The 18,693-nt window shown below is 48.1% G+C and overlaps 1 protein-coding gene across 1 annotated transcript in view; it reads left to right on the forward strand.

Moving 5' to 3' along the window:
• Window positions 1-18,693, forward strand: part of col4a4 (collagen, type IV, alpha 4) — a 29,496-nt gene that overhangs the window by 4,677 nt on the left and 6,126 nt on the right. The window contains 38 exon segments of the mRNA XM_061682727.1: window positions 103-174; window positions 3,201-3,335; window positions 6,103-6,147; window positions 6,252-6,368; window positions 6,840-6,908; window positions 7,072-7,107; window positions 7,287-7,349; window positions 7,497-7,532; window positions 7,634-7,675; window positions 7,738-7,818; window positions 7,903-7,947; window positions 8,036-8,098; window positions 11,799-11,843; window positions 12,404-12,457; window positions 12,538-12,598; window positions 12,679-12,783; window positions 12,882-13,037; window positions 13,104-13,193; window positions 13,268-13,374; window positions 13,376-13,429; window positions 13,622-13,694; window positions 13,893-13,999; window positions 14,172-14,355; window positions 14,459-14,527; window positions 14,602-14,709; window positions 14,779-14,847; window positions 15,065-15,214; window positions 15,423-15,584; window positions 15,707-15,874; window positions 16,035-16,178; window positions 16,557-16,664; window positions 16,765-16,943; window positions 17,521-17,584; window positions 17,660-17,734; window positions 17,832-17,939; window positions 18,085-18,192; window positions 18,276-18,347; window positions 18,509-18,637. Coding sequence (XP_061538711.1) covers window positions 103-174; window positions 3,201-3,335; window positions 6,103-6,147; window positions 6,252-6,368; window positions 6,840-6,908; window positions 7,072-7,107; window positions 7,287-7,349; window positions 7,497-7,532; window positions 7,634-7,675; window positions 7,738-7,818; window positions 7,903-7,947; window positions 8,036-8,098; window positions 11,799-11,843; window positions 12,404-12,457; window positions 12,538-12,598; window positions 12,679-12,783; window positions 12,882-13,037; window positions 13,104-13,193; window positions 13,268-13,374; window positions 13,376-13,429; window positions 13,622-13,694; window positions 13,893-13,999; window positions 14,172-14,355; window positions 14,459-14,527; window positions 14,602-14,709; window positions 14,779-14,847; window positions 15,065-15,214; window positions 15,423-15,584; window positions 15,707-15,874; window positions 16,035-16,178; window positions 16,557-16,664; window positions 16,765-16,943; window positions 17,521-17,584; window positions 17,660-17,734; window positions 17,832-17,939; window positions 18,085-18,192; window positions 18,276-18,347; window positions 18,509-18,637 — 3,553 coding nt within the window.

Consider the following 18,693-nt stretch of genomic DNA (forward strand, 5'->3'; position numbering starts at 1 on the left):
TACAAATGTCATTATTGACAATGTCATATCAGTGATGATGTCATACGGAGGATGATGGCATACATGATGTCATATTGCTGACGATGACGTGACTGTCTCCAGGGCGACGACGCGGTCCTGTGCGGTGGGCGAGACTGTTCCTCCTGTCAATGCTTTCCAGCGAAGGGGGCGAGGGTGAGACTCCGCCTACAACACAGAACAACCAATCACGGCTCGTCAAACCTCCATCACAACTTGACGACACAACTAATCACTAACTTAGAATCAAAATCAATCATTTTCAAACCTTGTGAATTTTTATTACTCAGAACAGAACTAATAAGAGTGAGACTTCAAGACCACATCCAGAACTTAGAGCAGAGTAGAGACAATCATGTCAGGAACTTAGCCAGTGAGGTCCAGAAATTAGACCAGAATTTAAGACATTGATGTATAAAACTAAGCCAGGGATGGCTCAAACTGAAAACAATAACCTCCAGAAGTTAGCCAAGAATGTTAGCTGGTGATGTCCAGAACATAGACCAGAACTTACATAGTGAAGTCCAGAGGTTAGCCGGTGACGCCCAGAACTTCGACAATGTCTTCTTCAAGTTGGACAGTGACGTCCAGAAGTTAGCCAGTGATGTCCAGAACTTAGCCAGTGGCATCCTCAGTTTAGCCGGTGCCATCTAGAAGTTAGTGACGTACAGAACTTAGACAGTAACTTCCTCAACTTGGAAGTACATGAAGTGCAGTCCAGAAGTTAAGACGGTGACGTGCAGAACTTAGATTACAGTTTAGACAGCGATGTCCTCACCTTAGCCAGTGATTTACAGAACTTAGCCAGTCGCGTCCTCAGTTTAACCAGTGACGTCCAGAACTTAGGCCAGGAGTTAGACAGTGCCATTGTGTCCTCTGATGAGGCGCCATGTTGGAGAATCTCATGTTTGCGTATCGGTCAAGGTTGAGGTAATAGAAGCAGTCTCTAATGTGTGTGTGCGTGTTCTTTGACACACATGTACACACACACACTTCCCTGTGGTTTCACATCACCTTATAGTATGACGTTACAATAATCAACTGCTTATGGTCGTGTGTGTGCGTGTGTGTTTGTGTTTGTACAGCTGGGGGCCGCAGACAGACCGAAAGCGTTACGGCAAAGCGTCTGTCTCACTGATTTCACACATCAATAATTTCAGAGAAAGCTGGAGAGAGCAAAAACTAACAGAGATCAGACCTGTCACATCTCATCACACGCACGCACACACTGAATGCCGTCGTGGGGCCTGCTTGTGTCCTCTCGTGGTCACGTTGGTGTGTGTCATCACATGAACTGTTATTATTGGGGTTATTGTGTATAAGGTTGTTTATGTGAATTCAGTGAAACAGCGGTTCTCAAACTGGGGTCCAGGGACAGAAATGTTTCCAAGGATTCCTTCATAATCCTAACGCCAATTTCACAGAACTACCATGTGTACCCTTAAATGCATACGAATTAAAAAGCTGTCCGCTTTGAAGAAAAAATTCCTGTTACAATAACATCTTCATATTAACAGTTCTAATGTTATGAGAATAAAGTATTATTATTTACATTAAAAAAAAAAACTAATCTTCACAGCTCAACGTTATTTATGGAGGACTTAAAAAAAAAAAAAACAACCTCAGCTGAAACAAAGTGCTCTTCGTGGATAAAACAAAAACAATTCAACATGTAAGAATTAAAAACAATAAAACAATAACCAAAACAATACAAACAGGTTAAATCACCAAAACAAGGTCAGTCGCATGTCGAGTTAAAAGCAGAAGAGTACAAATGGATTTTAAGATTTAGACATAAATATCATATTATCATAAGAATAGAATGCAAAATAATAGCCTAAAATATATACATCAATAAAATATCCATCCATCCTCCTTAGGGCCAAGGGCGAGTTGAAGTCTATCCCACTGATTTGGGGCGAGAGGCGGGGTACGCCCTGAACTGGTTGCCAGCCAATCGCAGGGCACAAATACAAAAACAAGCATTCGCATTTGCGGACGATTTATCGTCTTCAAGGAACCTAGCGTCACGTGCGTGTTGTTGGAATGCGGGCGGAAAGCGGAGGACCCGCAGAGAACATGCAAACTCCACACAGGAAGGTCGGAGCCCGGATTTGAACTCACAGCCTCTGAACTGTGAGGCCGATGTGCTAAGCACTCGCTCACCAAGCCGCTTAAATAAAATATTCCGTTTGAATAGAAACGTACCTCATTAAAACCATAAAACTAGTCGTGACGTTCGGTCACAGTCCTTGTGTTAGCCGCCTGCTGTTCCACCAGAGGCCTGCAGGGGGTCTCGAGGCGTATGACGTTGTTTTCGGATTCCCCGCAGGAAAGTCACACGCTCCCTTCACGTTTTGCCGTACAGTTTGATTCCCTCGCGTCGCAGTCTACACGTATGGAGTTGTTCGGCGAAGAGAGAGAGGAACATGATTGAAGTCTCCACTGAGCAGCAATGGACGCCCAAATAGTCGTCTTGTGATCGTAGCGTCGTCGCTCGCGTTGGCTGCAGAAAACGAAGGTTGAACGGACACAAACAACGAACAGTTTTCTAAAAGCCGCTAGTTGGGCCGTATTGTTACCGAACAACCCCACGTTCCGCATAATGACCAGTGGAAGGGAGCGGGTCAAATCTCCTGCCCCATTCAAGTCCTCGCGCTCACTTGACTTGACTTCTCTCCATGTCATGAACTGCATGCATTCTTCGCTGAGAGGACGCAAGACAGTAGTTCCTCGCGGCTGTAGGTGAAGCTTTGCAAACCAGATGGGAAAAGAATCCAAAGTCCAGTATGTCAATAAAATAGTGAATTTGGGAGAAGTGCCGCAAAGTGAGTCAGAGCTGCTGCAGGAGGCTGCTGACTCTCAGCAACGACAAGACACTCTCAAGAACACACGAACAATAAAAAGCCCTCATCTTACCAAAATAAAGACCTTTCTACCAAGATAGTTGAAGTATTTATGACCTTCAAGTCAAAGTTGAACTAGGGAAGAATTTTTCATATTTTCACATACGAATGTCAAAAGTACAACTTTATCCTTGTAAAAATACACCTTTTGTCCCCACCAAAAAATAAACAAAAACCGGACTAAATGTCAGAACACATGATACAGCTCGCAATTTGAGAGCGCCTGCATTTGAAATGTCACAAACGTGGCTTTGACTCTTTGCTTGGTTTCTTCAGGGGTTCCCAGGGTCTCTTGGGCGTCAGGGTCCTGTGGGGCCCCCCGGCTTCCCAGGCCCACGGGGTCCTCCAGGAGAGAAAGGCAAGCGAGGGGCTGAAGGCCCAGCAGGATCTCCGGGACCAAAGGGAGACATGGTGAATAAACATACAGTGAACCCTGTTTATCGTAGGGGATATGTTCGCGATAGTTGAAGAGCCCAGATCCATCCGTCCATTTCTTCTGCTTATCTGAGGTCGGGTCGCGGGAGCACTAGCTTTAGCAGGGAAGCCCAGACTTCCCTCTCTCCAGCCACTTCCTCCAGCTCTTCCGCGGGGATCCTGAGGCGTTCCCAGACATGCCGAGAGACCTAGTCTCTCCAGCGTGTCCTGGGGCGTGCCCGGGGTCTCCTCCCAGTGGGACGTGCCCAGAACACCTCACCAGGGAGGCATCCCAAACAGATGCCCAAGCCATCTCATCTGGCTCCTCTGAATGCAGAGGAGCATCAGCTCTACTCTGCGTCCCTCCCGGATGACTGAGCTTCTCACCCGTTCTCTAAGGGAGAACCCGGACACCGAGCGGAGGAAACTCATTTCGGCCGCGTGTATCCGGGATCTCGTTCTTTCGGTCACGACCCACAGCCCGTGACCATAGGTGAGGGTAGGAACGTAGATCATCTGGTAAATCGAGAGCTTCGCCTTTCGGCTTAGCTCCTTCTTCACCACAACGGACCGATACAAAGTCCGCATAACTGCAGACGCTGCACCGATCCGACTGTCGTGGCCAGCCATGGCTCAATGGTTAAGATCATCGCCTGCCACCGTGGGGGATCTAGATTCAAGACCCAGACTGGACGATCCGCCAACATCCCCCGGACTCACGGCTGTGGTGTCCTTGAGCAAGACACTGATACCCCGAAATGCTACCCGGGCGCTTCAGCTGCCCCCTGCTCCAGTGTGTTCCAGTAACATGCGTATGTGTTCACTGTGATGGGTTAAATGCTGAGAACAAATTTCGTGTGCATGCATGCATGTCCATGACAATAAAAGGTGATTCTTCTTCTTCTGCCGATCTCCAGTTCTATTCTTCCCTCACTCGTGAACAAGATACTTGAACTTCTCCACTTGGGGCAGGATCTCACCCGGAGAGGGCACGCCACCCTTTTCAAACTGAGGACCACGGTCTCAGATTTGGAGGTGCTGATTCTCATCCCAGCCGCTTCACACTCCGCTGCGAACCGCTCCAGTGAGAGTTGAAGATCACTGCTTGATAAAGCCAACAGAACCACATCATCTGCAAAAAACAGGGATGCAATACTGAGGCCACCAAACCGGACTCCCTCTACGCCTCGGCTGCGCCGATAAATTCTGTCCATAAAAGTTATGAACAGAATCGGTCACAAAGGGCAGCCTTGGCGGAGTCCGACCCTCACCGGAAACGAGCCTGACTTACTGCCGGCAATGCGGACCAAACTCTGACACTGGTCGTACAGGGACCAAACCGCCCGTATCAGCGGGTTTGGTACCCCACACTCCCGAAGTACCCCCCACAGGACCCCCCGAACGCCTTTTCCAAGTCCACAAAACACGATTGGGCGAACTTCCATGCACCCTCAAGGACCCTGCCGAGGGTGTAGCGCTGGTCCACTGTTCCACGGCCAGGACGAAAACCACAACGCTCCTCCTGAATCTGAGATTCGACTTCATGACGGACCCTCCTCTCCAGCACCCCTGAATAGACATTACCAGGGAGGCTGAGGAGTGTGATCCCCCTGTAGTTGGAACACACCCTCCGGTCTACCTTCTTAAAAAGGGGGACCACCACCCCAGTCTGCCAATCCAGAGGCACTGTCCCCGATGTCCACGTGACGTTAGAGAGGCATGTCAACCGGGACAGTCCCACAACATCCAGAGCCTTTAGGAACTCGGGGCGAATCTCATCCACCCCCAGGTCCTTGCCACCGAGGAGCTTTTTAACCACCTCGTTGACCTCGACCCCAGAGATGGGAGAGCCCGCCTCAGAGACCCCAGACTGGGGGGGGGGGGGGCGTTCCTCCCAATCACACCCTTCCAGGTCTTACTGTCATTGCCCACATGAGCTTTGAAGCCCCCCACCAGAACGATGGAGTCCCCACCGGGAGCGCTCTCCAGCACCCCCTCCAAGAATTCCAAAAAGGGTGGGTACTCTGAACTGCTGTTTGGTGTATATGCACAAACAACAGTCAGGAACCCGTTCCCCCACCCGAATGCGGAGGGAGGCTACACTCTCGTCCACCGGGGTGAACCCTATCGTACAGGCGCCCGAGCCGGGGGGCAATAAGTATACCCACCCCTGCTCGGCGCCTCTCACTCCAGAGTGGAAGAGAGTCCAACCCTTCTCAAGAGAACTGGTACCAGAGCCCAAGCCGTGTGTGGAGGCGAGCCGGACTATATCTAGTTGGAACCTCTCGACCTCACACACCAGCTCGGGCTCCTTCCCTGCCAGAGAGGTGACCTTCCATGTCCAGAGAGCCAGCTTTTGTAGCCGGGGATCGGATCGCCAAGGTCTCCCGCCTTCGACCATCGCCCAGCTCACACGCAGCCACTGGTGCACTTTCAATTGTGTTCTTCAACAAACAATCACATATGGCTGTCTTTGATTGCGCTTGCACCCGACCCCTGTGGCTCACCACCACAGGTGGTGAGCCCATGGGAAGGGGGACCCACGTTACCCTTTCGGGCTGTGCCCGGACGGACCACATGGGTGCAGGCCCGCCCAACAGGTGCTCGCCTTCGAGCCCCGCCTTCAGAAAGATAAGGAAAAATGTTTAAATAGTTTTACTCCTCCCACACACTTGAAACACTTTATTTAAACATACTTCAACTTATTAAAAGATACATTTGAAAGTATGCTTTTGCACACTTTGCTGTCTTGTTCTTGTTTCAGGGAGCTGTTGGTGTTCCCGGATTTCCTGGTTTAGAGGGAGTCCCGGTAGGAAGTTCTGTCCTCTCAGGATCTTGATCTTCAGGATCCCAATTTGCACAATCTGGACTGTCTTTCCTGGATGATCAGCTTTGGTATGTCTGTGTAATCAGGGTCACACAGGCCCAGGCGGTGGTCCTGGTTTTCCAGGTGTGGACGGCTGTAACGGGACCAGAGGAAAGCAGGGAGATCCAGGACTACCTGGAGAACAAGGGCCCAGCGGTGATGTGGTCAGAACTACTGATTGGTCTACATATTAGGGTCACAACCAGGAACACTTGAACTACACCACAAGAAACGTGACTCAAATCACAACACCTGAAATAGACCTCTTCAGTAGACATACAGTAGACATGATCACCTGAAGTAAACTCCAACAGCTGATCTATACCTCATCAGCTGATCTAGACCGCATGAGCAAACCTAGACTACTTCAGCACATATAGACTGCACCACCTGACGTAGACCACATGAGGCTTTGTGGTTCTTCCTCAGGAACACAGATGGCTTCAGTGTTGTGTTCAGGGCCTACGAGAGTTTCGTACCCAAGTGTACGTTCCTTAAAAAAGCAGCAGAGATTTTCTTTTGCCACGGAATCCCGTGCAGGTCACAATAACCCAGAAAAGAGTCTGTGGTTGATTTTTTTTTTTTTATTGGTTGTTTGATTTGTTGCTTGACTGACTGGCTGGCTTGTGTCGCAGGGTCTTCAAGGACCAAAGGGATTTCCAGGAGAGCCAGCATTCCTTTTTCTCCAGTACCCTGGAGTCCCCGTGAGTGGTCGCCACATCACACCTCAGCTGTTTAGTACCGCCTCCTCGTCTTACATGCTTCTTTAGTCCCGCTCACATTGTTGTTTCAAAGGATCTCATTGGCTGACTGATGCATTGATCCTGTCTGGAACCTTTTCACAATGTTTATGTTTGTGTCTGACAGGGTGACGCCGGCTTCAGGGGACTTCCTGGTCTGCCGGTGAGTTCACCGTTTGCCATCTTGTCTGACTTCCTGTCCGTCTGACTTTCCGACAGTTGAACTTCCTTCCTGTCTAACTTCCTGCCTGTTTGACTTCTGGTCTGTCTGACTTTCTGTCTGTGTGTCTTCATGCCAGTCTGACTTCCTGCCTGTCTGTCTGCCTTTCTGTCTGTGTGCAGGGTGGACAGGGTCCAGGAGGTTCGACAGGATTAATGGGTCCCGTCGGTCCCGACGGAGTAAATGTGAGAACATTTTCATAACAAACCATTGCAATATCCTTATCTCAATGAACGAAGACAAAGTCAGAATCAGAATCGGTTCATTGCCACTGTCAATGAAAGGTACATTCACAACTAGGAATTTATCAATGTGTGCGTGTGTGTGCGCAGGGTCTCCCTGGTTTGGCAGGTTTCAGAGGTCTACCTGTAAGTAGAGAGTTTTGCTGTCATCTCTGCATGTAGCAGTGTTAGAAGCCTGGATGAAGTAATAAATAACTCCGAGGTGTTTGCTTGCACTTTTGTTTCAGGGTGAACGAGGTCGATCGGTGCCGGGACCGAAAGGAGACGAGGTACAAAGTAGTAACGCCCAATTTTGTGACATGACAGCAGCCGTTAACCCATTCATCCGCAGGGGGAACAAGGCGTCCAGGGGCCCCCGGGGCCATTTGAGATTGTCGATCCCCCGGAGGAATTTTTCGTCAAAGGAGAGCAGGTGACTCTGCTTCGGCCAATCACGTGACAGCAGTCGTCTTTTCAACTGGTGGATCTAATGTTCTGTCTTCTGCTGCTTCTTCAGGGTCCAGCTGGGCCAAAAGGGGTGTGTGGAGATCAAGGCCTGCCAGTAAGTCCACTCCGGGGTTCTACTGTGATCTTCGACTGAGCTTCGATGGATCCTTTACTGATCTAATTCTGCTCATTTGGGCTTTCAGGGTCTGGATGCTCTTCCTGGCATCAAGGGAGAGAAGGGGATTGTGGGACCTCCTGGACCCAGGGTGAGTCGTTCTTCTTTGGTGGTCTTGCTCGCTGTCCGGAAAGTGAGTGTTTGGGTGGTGGTCGTCATGGAAACTGAAGCTCTTGGGCCTGATTGACTGAAGGTTGCATGTGCTAAAATGGGCGCAAACTTGAACGCTCGCGTAAACTGATGTGGAACCTGATCTAAGAACCGGGCGCACACAGGAATGTGTTTGCCAAACGCAAAATTTCAGTGCAGTTAATTTTGAGCGTTCTGGGAGAGGTATATGCAAATAGAAGAATTTAGCACGCGCAATGTGATTCATCAAACCTGAGATGAATTGTGGTGGCTGATTTTGTATCTTTCATTAGCACGCCTGACGGGCAAGGCAAGCAGCACGCAGAGCGCTGCCAGCGCAGTGCAGACAAAATGAGGCAGCGTGGAAAAAATTCTTCTTTTTTTTTCCTACTGTTTTATGCATAACATAGGTCAAAATGTACGGTGGCCCTGAAGTGCAAAACACAACAGCAAATAACTAAACCCAACCGCAAGTTAAAAAACACAACAGCAAATAACTAATCACAACAGCAAAAACTACACATAAGAGCAAATCGAAAAACAGCAAATAACTATTCACCACAACTAAACACCACAAACAATCGAAAAACACAACCAATAACTAATCACAACAACAAATAATTCAACACAACAGCAACTCGAAAAACACAACAAATAACTAATCACAACGACAAATAACGACCAGGCTCTCCCTTAGAGATAGGGTGAGAAGCTCGGTCATCCGGCAGGATCACAGAGTAGAGCCGTTGCTCCTTCACATCGAGAGGAGCCAGATGAGGTGGCTGGGGCATCTGATTCGGATTCCTCCCGGACGGCTCCCCGGTGAGGTGTTCCGGGCACGTCCCACCGGGAGGAGACCCCGGGGACGACCCAGGACACGCCGGAGAGACTACATCCTTCGGCTGGCCCGGGAACGCCTCGGGATCCCCCCGGAAGAGATGGATGAAGTGGCTGGGGAAAGGGAAGTCTGGGCGTCCCCGCTAAAGGTACCGCCCCCGCGACCCGACCTCGGATAAGCGGTAAAAGATGGATGGATGGATGTAGACTACGACTTCAATTTCCGCATTGGCCCGTGTTTGCGGCAATCCAGTTTAAGCGCGAGTGACGTTTAAGTCTAGTTCGCCACAAGAATGTCACATGACCTCGTACAACGTCTTCCATTGGGCTTCCTGGGCATAGGTATTAACACTAGCTAAGCCAGCCGGCTGATCCTCGGGCCTGCGTGGCGGCCATGTTGGGAAGGTCGTCGTCAACATGAAGGCAACGGCGTGCAACTCGTCGTGTTTACATTGTGACGAACAAAAACAACAGCTTTCATGTATTGTCGTATTTGTCTGGCACCGTCTGCCCAAACGTGGATATTTCAGTTCACTTAGAACTTGAGAAAACACCTTGCAGTAAATTGCAGATGTTTTGTTGTAGTTTTGGCAGTGCACACACGCACACATGCACACACACAGCAATATCAGAATGTGCACATTCACATTTTATTTTGTTATTTTTATTTTATTGATGTTCATGCTGTGGTTAAAAAAATCTGAAGTTACTCACTATTTACTCAGTACTTGAGTAATTATTTCACTGTGTACTTTTTACTCTGACTCAAATCATGTTTTAGAGGACTACTTTTTACTTGAGTCACATTATTGTCAAGTAACTACAATATTTGGCTACTCTCCCCCATCCTCTATTGCTAGTCTTACATTTAAGCAACATTTTAAGCAAGGAAATGAGGTCAATTTAAATGTAATCTTAAATTTGTACATCAACGTGTACTTGAGCGGTGTCAATGTTTTTCTGCGTGAAGAAAATGTTTCCTTATTGTACTCTTCGGAGTTTTCCAGATTGCTTAATTTATGTTAAAATCGAAAAAAGTCTCTGCGGGGGCCCCGGGGATCCCCCCAGACCCCCCACAATGTTTGCTTGTTTTTTGGTCACCTTTTTCATGCCTTTGGTGTTTGCATGTCTGGTCTTATCACTACCAGTACCTATCTTTTTCGGTAGCTTCATTTCGTTTTGTTTTTTCATTTGCTGTTGTGTTTAGTTATTTGTTATTAGTTTGTTTGTTGTTGTGTGTCTTGATTTGTCTTTTGATTTGTTGTTGTGATTCGTTATTTGCTGTGGTGTTTTTGCACTTCAGGGCCACCGTCAAAATGAGTCTGTGATCTGGTTTAAGTTTGACTTCTATGCGGTTTGTACACTGAATGAAATAGCCTTTGAACACCAAAACCGCTTGCAAATGACAAGATGTGAGGTAGGTTTGACAATAAATATTCAAGTACCTGCCCATTTGGTGGTTGCTACACACGCATTCAAGAAGACTGGCTGAGTGGCAACGCGGCTGCGTCCTGCGCAAAGCTTAACCTTTGCGTCACCTGCCAAACTCAGCCGAGTTTATTTTGAAAGTACATTGGTTTGGGAAGCAGAATTGTGCTGTGTTCGGGCCCATTTGGTGGAGGATGGCGTCGTAAAATACGCTTTCACACACTGCTAGAAGTGCATTTCCGGGTTTGGAGCCAGCCAGCTGGGCAGCTGCCAGCAAGCCGTGCAAATACAGAATATAAAAGCATACATTACGTGTTGTGTTTTACAACAATACTTCAATATGTTTATAATGCGAAGCTTGCGGACATCGTCACCAAAATATGTGCGAGAGATGAACACCGCGCACCAGATACATTGAAGTGACTGAATAGGAACAACTTCTCAAAATATCCTCCACGCTTTCCCTTCACCCATGTCCCCTCCTATGTGAGGGTTGTTGGTATTGGGCCAACAATCCAACACTTGCTGAATTCTGCTCCATGATGATAGTAAGACCCCGCATCGAATGATCCAAATGCGAGGTCGCTATGATCGCCGTGATATTGCCAAGGACCAATCAGTGCGAAGCTGTTTTCCATAAATCCGGCCAGGCGTGATAGACCAACTAGAATAGCTTGAAAAAGGACTTTCAGCGCATTTTCAACCCAAATGATCTTGCAAACCCAATAAAAGGATATCAAAGATGAATAACAAAACAACATTTTTGATGGAAGGGGACCTTTCACATTTTATGGAACCTAAAAACAAACGGAAACAAGTACGATGGCGACATATCGTCAATTTGGCAATGCAAATATGGAACGTGTCAATGATCAAAGTCATGCATACCACCTATGACAAAACTCCTTTCAACTCTACATTTTCCATGCGTCTGGCTCATTTCAGAGCATGGTGACAATTAGTGCTGGCCTGCCCCAGAACAGGTTTCCAGGTGTGCCTTCCCGAGCTTTCGCAGGATGGGCCAATACATCCAATTGCAACGCACGCAGTATAAGTTCAATCAACAGAAATGTGGCTTTTATGAGGCTGCTGGATTTCTTGTGTGTAACTCAGTAATATGTTTTTTTTTTGCCTCGTCAACTGACACTTCCAATTCCATCACTTCAAACTTCATATTGCACTTGTGGTGCCCTCTCCAAATGTTTCATGGCCAAAACCATCAGAGCTACCTATGTACAGTGGAAAACCTTCTTTTAAATACGCAATCTCCATCACTTTTACACATGTTGACAACAGCGTGCGCAATGGAATGGACTACATGAACACACAATCTAGCGGCCACTATTGGGCATCTTAGTAAATCAGGCCCTTTGGCCCTTTGTGTTTGGGATCTTCAGGGACTCCTAGGACGCCGTGGTCGACCCAGTTCCAAAGGAGCAAAGGTGAGTCCCTTCATATAATAAGTATATAGTTTACCCCCACTATATCGCAATTCATGTTTGGTGCCCTGCTATATCACAGATTTTGAAGCAGTCGTTTTTTGTTTTTCATAGGTTTTTACACTACAGTTCAAGTCCAAATTTAGAGTTGCACACCTTCAGTATAATAACATGTTGTTCCACCACATGCTGGGCAGTTCCGTTAGCCCATTTATGGCATTTGCATTAGATGTTAGCATTGAGCTAGCAGACTTTTGTTGAAAGGTCTTTCATTATATAGTGTGGAATTCTAGGTTGTTTTATGTGTCAGATTTATAGCAAACTGGTCTGACAAATAGCTAGCAAGCACGCTTTGCCTCTTATTTGGAGAACTGTGCAAGGCAGAGAATCTTCTTTCCTTTCCTCAAAGTGATGTTATATGATAGTGTCCCATTTTTTTGACAGTGAGAAAAAAAAAAATTCTTCATCTGGTCGCTATATATTGCGGTTGAATCCTCTACGATAAGTGTGTGTGTGTGTGTGTGTGCGTGTGTGTGTGTGTGTGTGTGACGACTGTGTTTCAGGGCACTGTAGGAAGTTCTGGTCTTCCAGGTCTGATCGGACAAGAAGGTCCAAAGGTTGGGTGGTGAAAACACCTTCTGGTTGCCACGGAGATGAGTCGCACATCTAGCGTGACCCCCATTGCTTCTGTTCCCAGGGCATGATGGGAGATCTTGGTCTAAAAGGCCTGCCTCAGGAAATCGTCATCACACATTCGGGTAAACGTCCACACACGCGCGCCGATCAATACTCTTCAAACACGACTCTTTCAATCACACACACGCTTGTTTCATCCAAGGTGACGCTGGAGATCCAGGAAGTCCGGGATTGATGGGACCTCCAGGAGATCGTGGACTCATGGGAATGCACGGGCCCCAAGGAGCCCCTGGTAGAGCTATACCAGGTCAGAGCACAGCTACCCGATCATCAGGCGTCTTCCATGAAAACCATTTGACTCGTTCAGCAACTTTACTTCAATAAGATATCCTGAACTGTCATCAGGACCAGCAGGAGTGGTGGGAGCGAGTGGGACTTCGGGAAGCAGAGGTGAGAAAGGTGATCCGGGTCAAGTTTTTACAGATCAAGCATTCTCTGGAGAAGCAGGAAGACCTGGAAGTCCGGGACCCAGAGGAGCAAAAGGACAACCGGGAAGGCCAGGTAAGCCGCATTTGGGACAGAACACTTCCTCGTTCATTATGCTGACAGCTCATTTTTTTCTTGCAGGCTATTACTGCCTTCCTGGACTACCAGGAGAATCTGGAGAACCTGGTGAACAAGGGCCCTCAGGGGCCCCAGGTTACTACGGATTCAAAGGTCTGTGTTCAGGCTCCAGTCATTCCTTTTTGTTAGCTGTGGAGTGAGATATAACAGGATGCCTTTTTGATAAGGTCGCCAAGGTGAATGCTCCTGCGGTCCTCTGATTGTGATGAGGGGAGCCCCAGGCCCAGCGGGGGAGCCCGGGTTGTTTGGCTATCAAGGGTCCCCTGGAGCTCAGGGGCCCAAGAGGGGAGAAAGGCTTAGCGGGAGACACTGGAGCTAAAGGACAAGCGGTAAGGAAACACGTGGCCCAAATGGGGTGCAAGGTTTGGACATTCATTGCAGCAGACTGGATCTTAAATCTGGAACAGCAGACTGTCTTTGCCTGGCTTGTTGAACTCCAGGAAACGTTCAAATTCTATTCTATTCTATTGAAGGTCTGTTGATTGATTGATTGATTGTTTCATTAATTGACTGGGTTGCAGGGCCTGGATGGGTTACCTGGTGTCAAAGGGTTCAAAGGTCAAAAAGGAGACTTCGTTGTGGTAGACATTAAAGGCAAGTTGACTCATGTTGACTGATTATGACCTCCAGGGTGAGGTGGATATTGATATTGAGCCGTGATGTTGTTGTTAACATCTCCAGAAAGCTTGTCAGTGTGAATGCTGAAGACCTGAACTATGAGAAAAAGTCTGGTGTCAAGCGACGTGATGAAACCATGCCCATGTGTCACACTGATCACACTTTTGTCTCCAGGTGAGAAGGGCAAAAGCGCTGAGCCAGGTTTTGCGGGTAGACAGGGTTTCCCTGGGAGAAGAGGACAGAATGGACTCCCAGGACTCCCCGGAAGTCCTGGACCTCAGGTCATTGGCCCCTCACTGCTCCAGCTCTTCACTAATTGAGAAAAGTCATTTAAGCATCAAATCATTGTCTATAATCCTAAGAAGTGGAGTCCACAGACCAGAAAAACTGGCATGAAAACTGTCCACTCCATTGTACACGAGTTTTCGTGCTTACCTTTAGGTTTGTTTTCAGGGAGAAAATTACCCCGGGTCTTCAGGGAACCAAGGCCTTCCAGGTCTCCCTGGTCCCAAAGGACTAACGGGACTTACTGGCCCCCAGGGATTAGGTGTGGTTGGAGCAATAGGAAGGCGGGGAGACCCAGGGGCCCCGGGACCTGTGGGTTTCCCTGGCCTCCCTGGCTTGAAAGGTGTTCAAGGTAAAGCTCAACCTGATTGCAAAAGTTGTTTAAAAAAAACAACAACAACAAAAAACAAGCAAGGCAGTTGGCAACGTTGGACTCACGATTCACCTCTCCATAGGCGAAACGCTTACTTGTGTACCCAGAAACCCTGGCGCTCCAGGACAGAAAGGGGAGGCTGGAGATAGAGGTGAACACCGTCATGATGGTCTACCATCTCGTTCTCGTTCACCTGTGTATCTGACTTCCTGTTCCCCTGCCCAGGCCTCAGAGGACTTCCCGGTCCTCCTGGTTTCAGTGGATTCACAGGACCTGATGGACCTAACGGAGAAAAAGGACAGTCTGGACTTCCTGGACCACGTGGAGTAGCAGGTACCAGTGCATTTGTACCACACTTTTGTCCAGTAGCTATGAAACTGACAGCCTGTCTTCCTGTGCCAGGACCGCCAGGTTTTATTGGAGATACTGGAGATGAAGGACTTGAAGGATTCAGTTTTGCTGGAGGACCAGGTACTGTCCTGTCTAAGCAGGGTGATTTCTTAGAAATGAGACCATTTTATAGAAAGGTCGATGTGGAATGCATATCTACAATCAGCAAGTGGAGATTAAGGCACACATCCCTGCGACAGGGATCGACGATGACTAACCCCCACCCTTCCCACGCAAACAAACTCACGTATAGAATTTCCCAATGATCTCCTTCAGCATGTTTTCCTGTGTACACCAGGCTCTCCAGGTGCACCAGGCACTACTGGACTTAGAGGACCAGCTGGAGAGTCTTATGTGGGGACCTCAGGACCCATTGGCTTTCCAGGACTAGCAGGCTCTCAGGGACCTAAAGGAGTCCCAGGCCAAGCTGGCAAGCAGGGTTTCCAAGGTGAGTGGTAAATCAGAAATCAAAGTGCTGAATCTTTTGCGTAGGGACATACTCCAGACCTTCACAATCCCATCTGTAAAGCAACAAAAATGATGTGATCTGAACCAGCCCCTCTGCGGGAACAAAACAGTAGTTGACGATTCATCCGGATTTATCGGTACACACACGAACCGTTTGTGTTCTTTTCACATTTTCCTTATCTCTTCAGGAGTTCCAGGTCTGCCCGGGAGTCCAGGGGCACAGGGTCAGAGAGGACAGGATGGCGCTATGGGAACTATTGGTCCCCCGGGCCCGATCTATGATTTTTGCGAAAGAGGAAAACCTGGTCCCACAGGCTCCCGCGGTCCTCAGGGAGCAATTGGCCCCCCGGGTAAAGTGTGATCTGAGAGCAACTTCCTGATGACATGGTTCTTGTTCCACCAGGAGAACTTGTGATTGAAGTTAGGGACAGTTGACCTAAAACCTTCCTTTCCCCTTCATGGTTCTGTTCAGGATGTTTTGGGCAGAAAGGTGAAGCGGGAGAAACAAGATCTCCACGTTATGGCCCCCGTGGCCCTGCAGGTAAACCAGGGTCTTCTGGTTTTCTTGGTTATCCCGGACTTCCGGGCCCACCTGGTCCCAGTGGAGACTCTGGATTTTCAGGGTGGGACGGCTCGAAAGGTGAGCACGCTCCTTACACCCACGTTTTCATCATTGAACTGTTTTGAGTCGATGTTTTAAGAGTGCTTCACAAGGAGATCAGAGTCAGGGCCAGCTCAAAGGGGTTATGGACTCCTCTCAGTACGTGAAACACCATGTGACATCATCATCTCTCAATCAGGTCTGAGGGGACCCCTTGGTAAGAATGGTGTCCAAGGGGTACAAGGATCAATTGGGTTCCCAGGATATCCAGGGAGGACAGGAGAGAGAGGATCTAATGGGCAAGACGGCAGGCCAGGATTTCAAGGTCCCAAAGGAGATAGAGGTATAAACGCGACTACTATTACTCACAACAAAGCAATCATAGTAGTATCAGTTCTGAGGATGGGGGTTCAAATCTAGTTGTTCTATCCATGCTTGTATGTTTTCTGTGGGTATTCCAGCTTCCTCCAACATTCCAAAAACACTCGAGACTCTAAACTGCCTGACTAGGAGTGTGAATGGTTGTTGTCTATATATGCCCTGACATTGGCTGGTGACCAGTCCAGGGTGTACCCCGAAGTCATCTGGGATAGGCCGAGCTCACCTGGGACATTAATGAGGATACGCAGTATAGAAAATGGATGGATGGATAGTAACATCAGAAAAATCTTCATCAATAAATATCTATGATCCCTCCCGTCTTTTTGTTGTGTCTCTGCAGGGTGTAAAGGGAACCCAGGACCTCCTGGGGAGACACTGGGTGTCCCCATCCAAGGTGCGAGAGGAAAACCGGCCCTCCCTGGTGTCAACGGGTTCCCCGGTGTACGAGGTCAGACTGAAGTGAAGCATTTAGGTGTAATGGGAACATTTTGCTGCAGACTAAAAGAGGTTTTACACCAGAAATTTTGTTGTTGTTGTTTTCCTACCAGGGAACAAGGGTGCACAAGGTCTTGTGGGCAAGCCTGGGTATCCAGGCACCGATATGGCCCCGGGCATCAGCGGACCCCCGGGTCCGCCTGGGTCTTCGTACAAACCAGGTTTTTCTGGAGGACTTGGGCCTCCTGGACCTTCAGGTTTCCTCGGCTTCCCTGGAGAAACAGGAGACCCAGTAAGATGAGATAATGAGGCACATCACATTTTGTAAAAATCACATGTATTGTACTTTATCAACTAATGTACAAGGCCGAAAACAACAAACGACAGTGGACTCCTTCATATTCGTGGTTCAGCATTTGCAAATTGACCTATTTGCAGATTTGTTTTTTTAGTAACCTAAATCCTCCCTTATTGGCGGAAACCCCCACTAACCTTTCCGAACTTGTTACATCTATGTTGATAATTATTGGGAGAAATCATTAACATGAAGAGTGTCTTCACAGAGAGAAATATCATTATTCATAATAATAATAATGTGGAAAGAATGCATATACTGCATTACAGTATATCTGTATTTTGGATTGCACTTCTTGATGGATAATTATGTTAAGGGTGAAGGGGTTGGATTAGTAGGAGGAAGTTTGAACTTCTACCTACTCGTTTTCAGACCCGCAGTACACGGCATGATGGGACATTTAGACTACAGTTTTTGTACTGAATGTTCGAAATAAAATAATACAATCAATCGTTGAAGTCTGGTGATTAGGATTCGGTGGACATGTCTAGAAAATACTCACGTTGTCATACAGGGTGACCAAGGTTCCCCTGGGAGCTCTGGTGAACGCGGTCGTCAAGGACGTCCTGGGTCCAAAGGTACCGTACATCTCCCCGCCGCCATGAAACAGCTCATTCATAGACATCTCTAAAAACTTTGCTTTTGTGTATCAGGTGATCAAGGAGAGTCTCGCAGTAGACCTGGTTTACCTGGGGACAAGGGGCTTCCCGGATACTCTGGACCTCCAGGTCAGACTCCAACTCAAGAACATTGGAATCATATCGATCGACGGGAATCTTGAAACAATCAATAAATCAGGCGACTAATTCATTTTTCCTTCATTAGGTCCTCCTGGACCTCAAGGAGATCCTGGAGCACTGGGTTTCACTGGAGAGCCAGGCCAGAGAGGCTCCAAAGGAGATCCGGGACAGCCCGGGGAGCAGGGATCATCAGGTACAGACTTCGTTTCTCTAAAGTGATCATGTGGTCCTCAGGCTACTCATCACAACCATGAGGGGGTCATGCTTCTGTTACTAAAAATCTTGAAGGAACTTAGAAGTCCTGACGAACAGAAAAACTCTATAAACTCGTCCATCAGGTGTGATTGGGCCCCCAGGGCCCACAGGTCGCCCAGGGGTTCCTGGGCTTCCTGGTAATACGGGTGCTGACGGTCCCCCTGGAGCGCAGGGTCTCTCAGGACTACAAGGTGATAATTTACTAACTATATGTGGATTTTGTTTTTGTTTTGACGGCTGTGTAAGTATTACTCATACTGAACTGTTGAAACAGGTCCTCCTGGACCACTGGGACTTCATGGCCTGGATGGACTGAAGGGAGTGAAAGGAGACACTGGCAGCAGAGGTATGTCCACTTGACTGAGTGGAACAATGAGACAGCCCATGCACAAAAGTACCTAAACATACAGAAGACCTTGTCCACCTTGACAGAAGCAAAGAGATTTTTACGTTATTTCTTCCATTTTTTCAGCAACATTTGTCATATTTCCTGTGTTGTCTCTTCAGGTCTCAGTGTTATAGGTTCTCAAGGCTCTCAAGGCCTCCCAGGAGAAAAAGGCCCACCTGGTCCTCGAGGTCCTCCAGGTTCATCACAGCCAGGACCTCCAGGACCCAGAGGCCCTCCAGGATCCAGGGGTGTGTGATCTAGGTCTCTCGTTTTTCAGAGAACTCTTGGAGCCTCCAAAGATCTA

This window comes from Phycodurus eques, chromosome 7 (assembly GCF_024500275.1).
Source record: "Phycodurus eques isolate BA_2022a chromosome 7, UOR_Pequ_1.1, whole genome shotgun sequence".
Taxonomy (NCBI): Eukaryota; Metazoa; Chordata; class Actinopteri; order Syngnathiformes; family Syngnathidae; genus Phycodurus; species Phycodurus eques.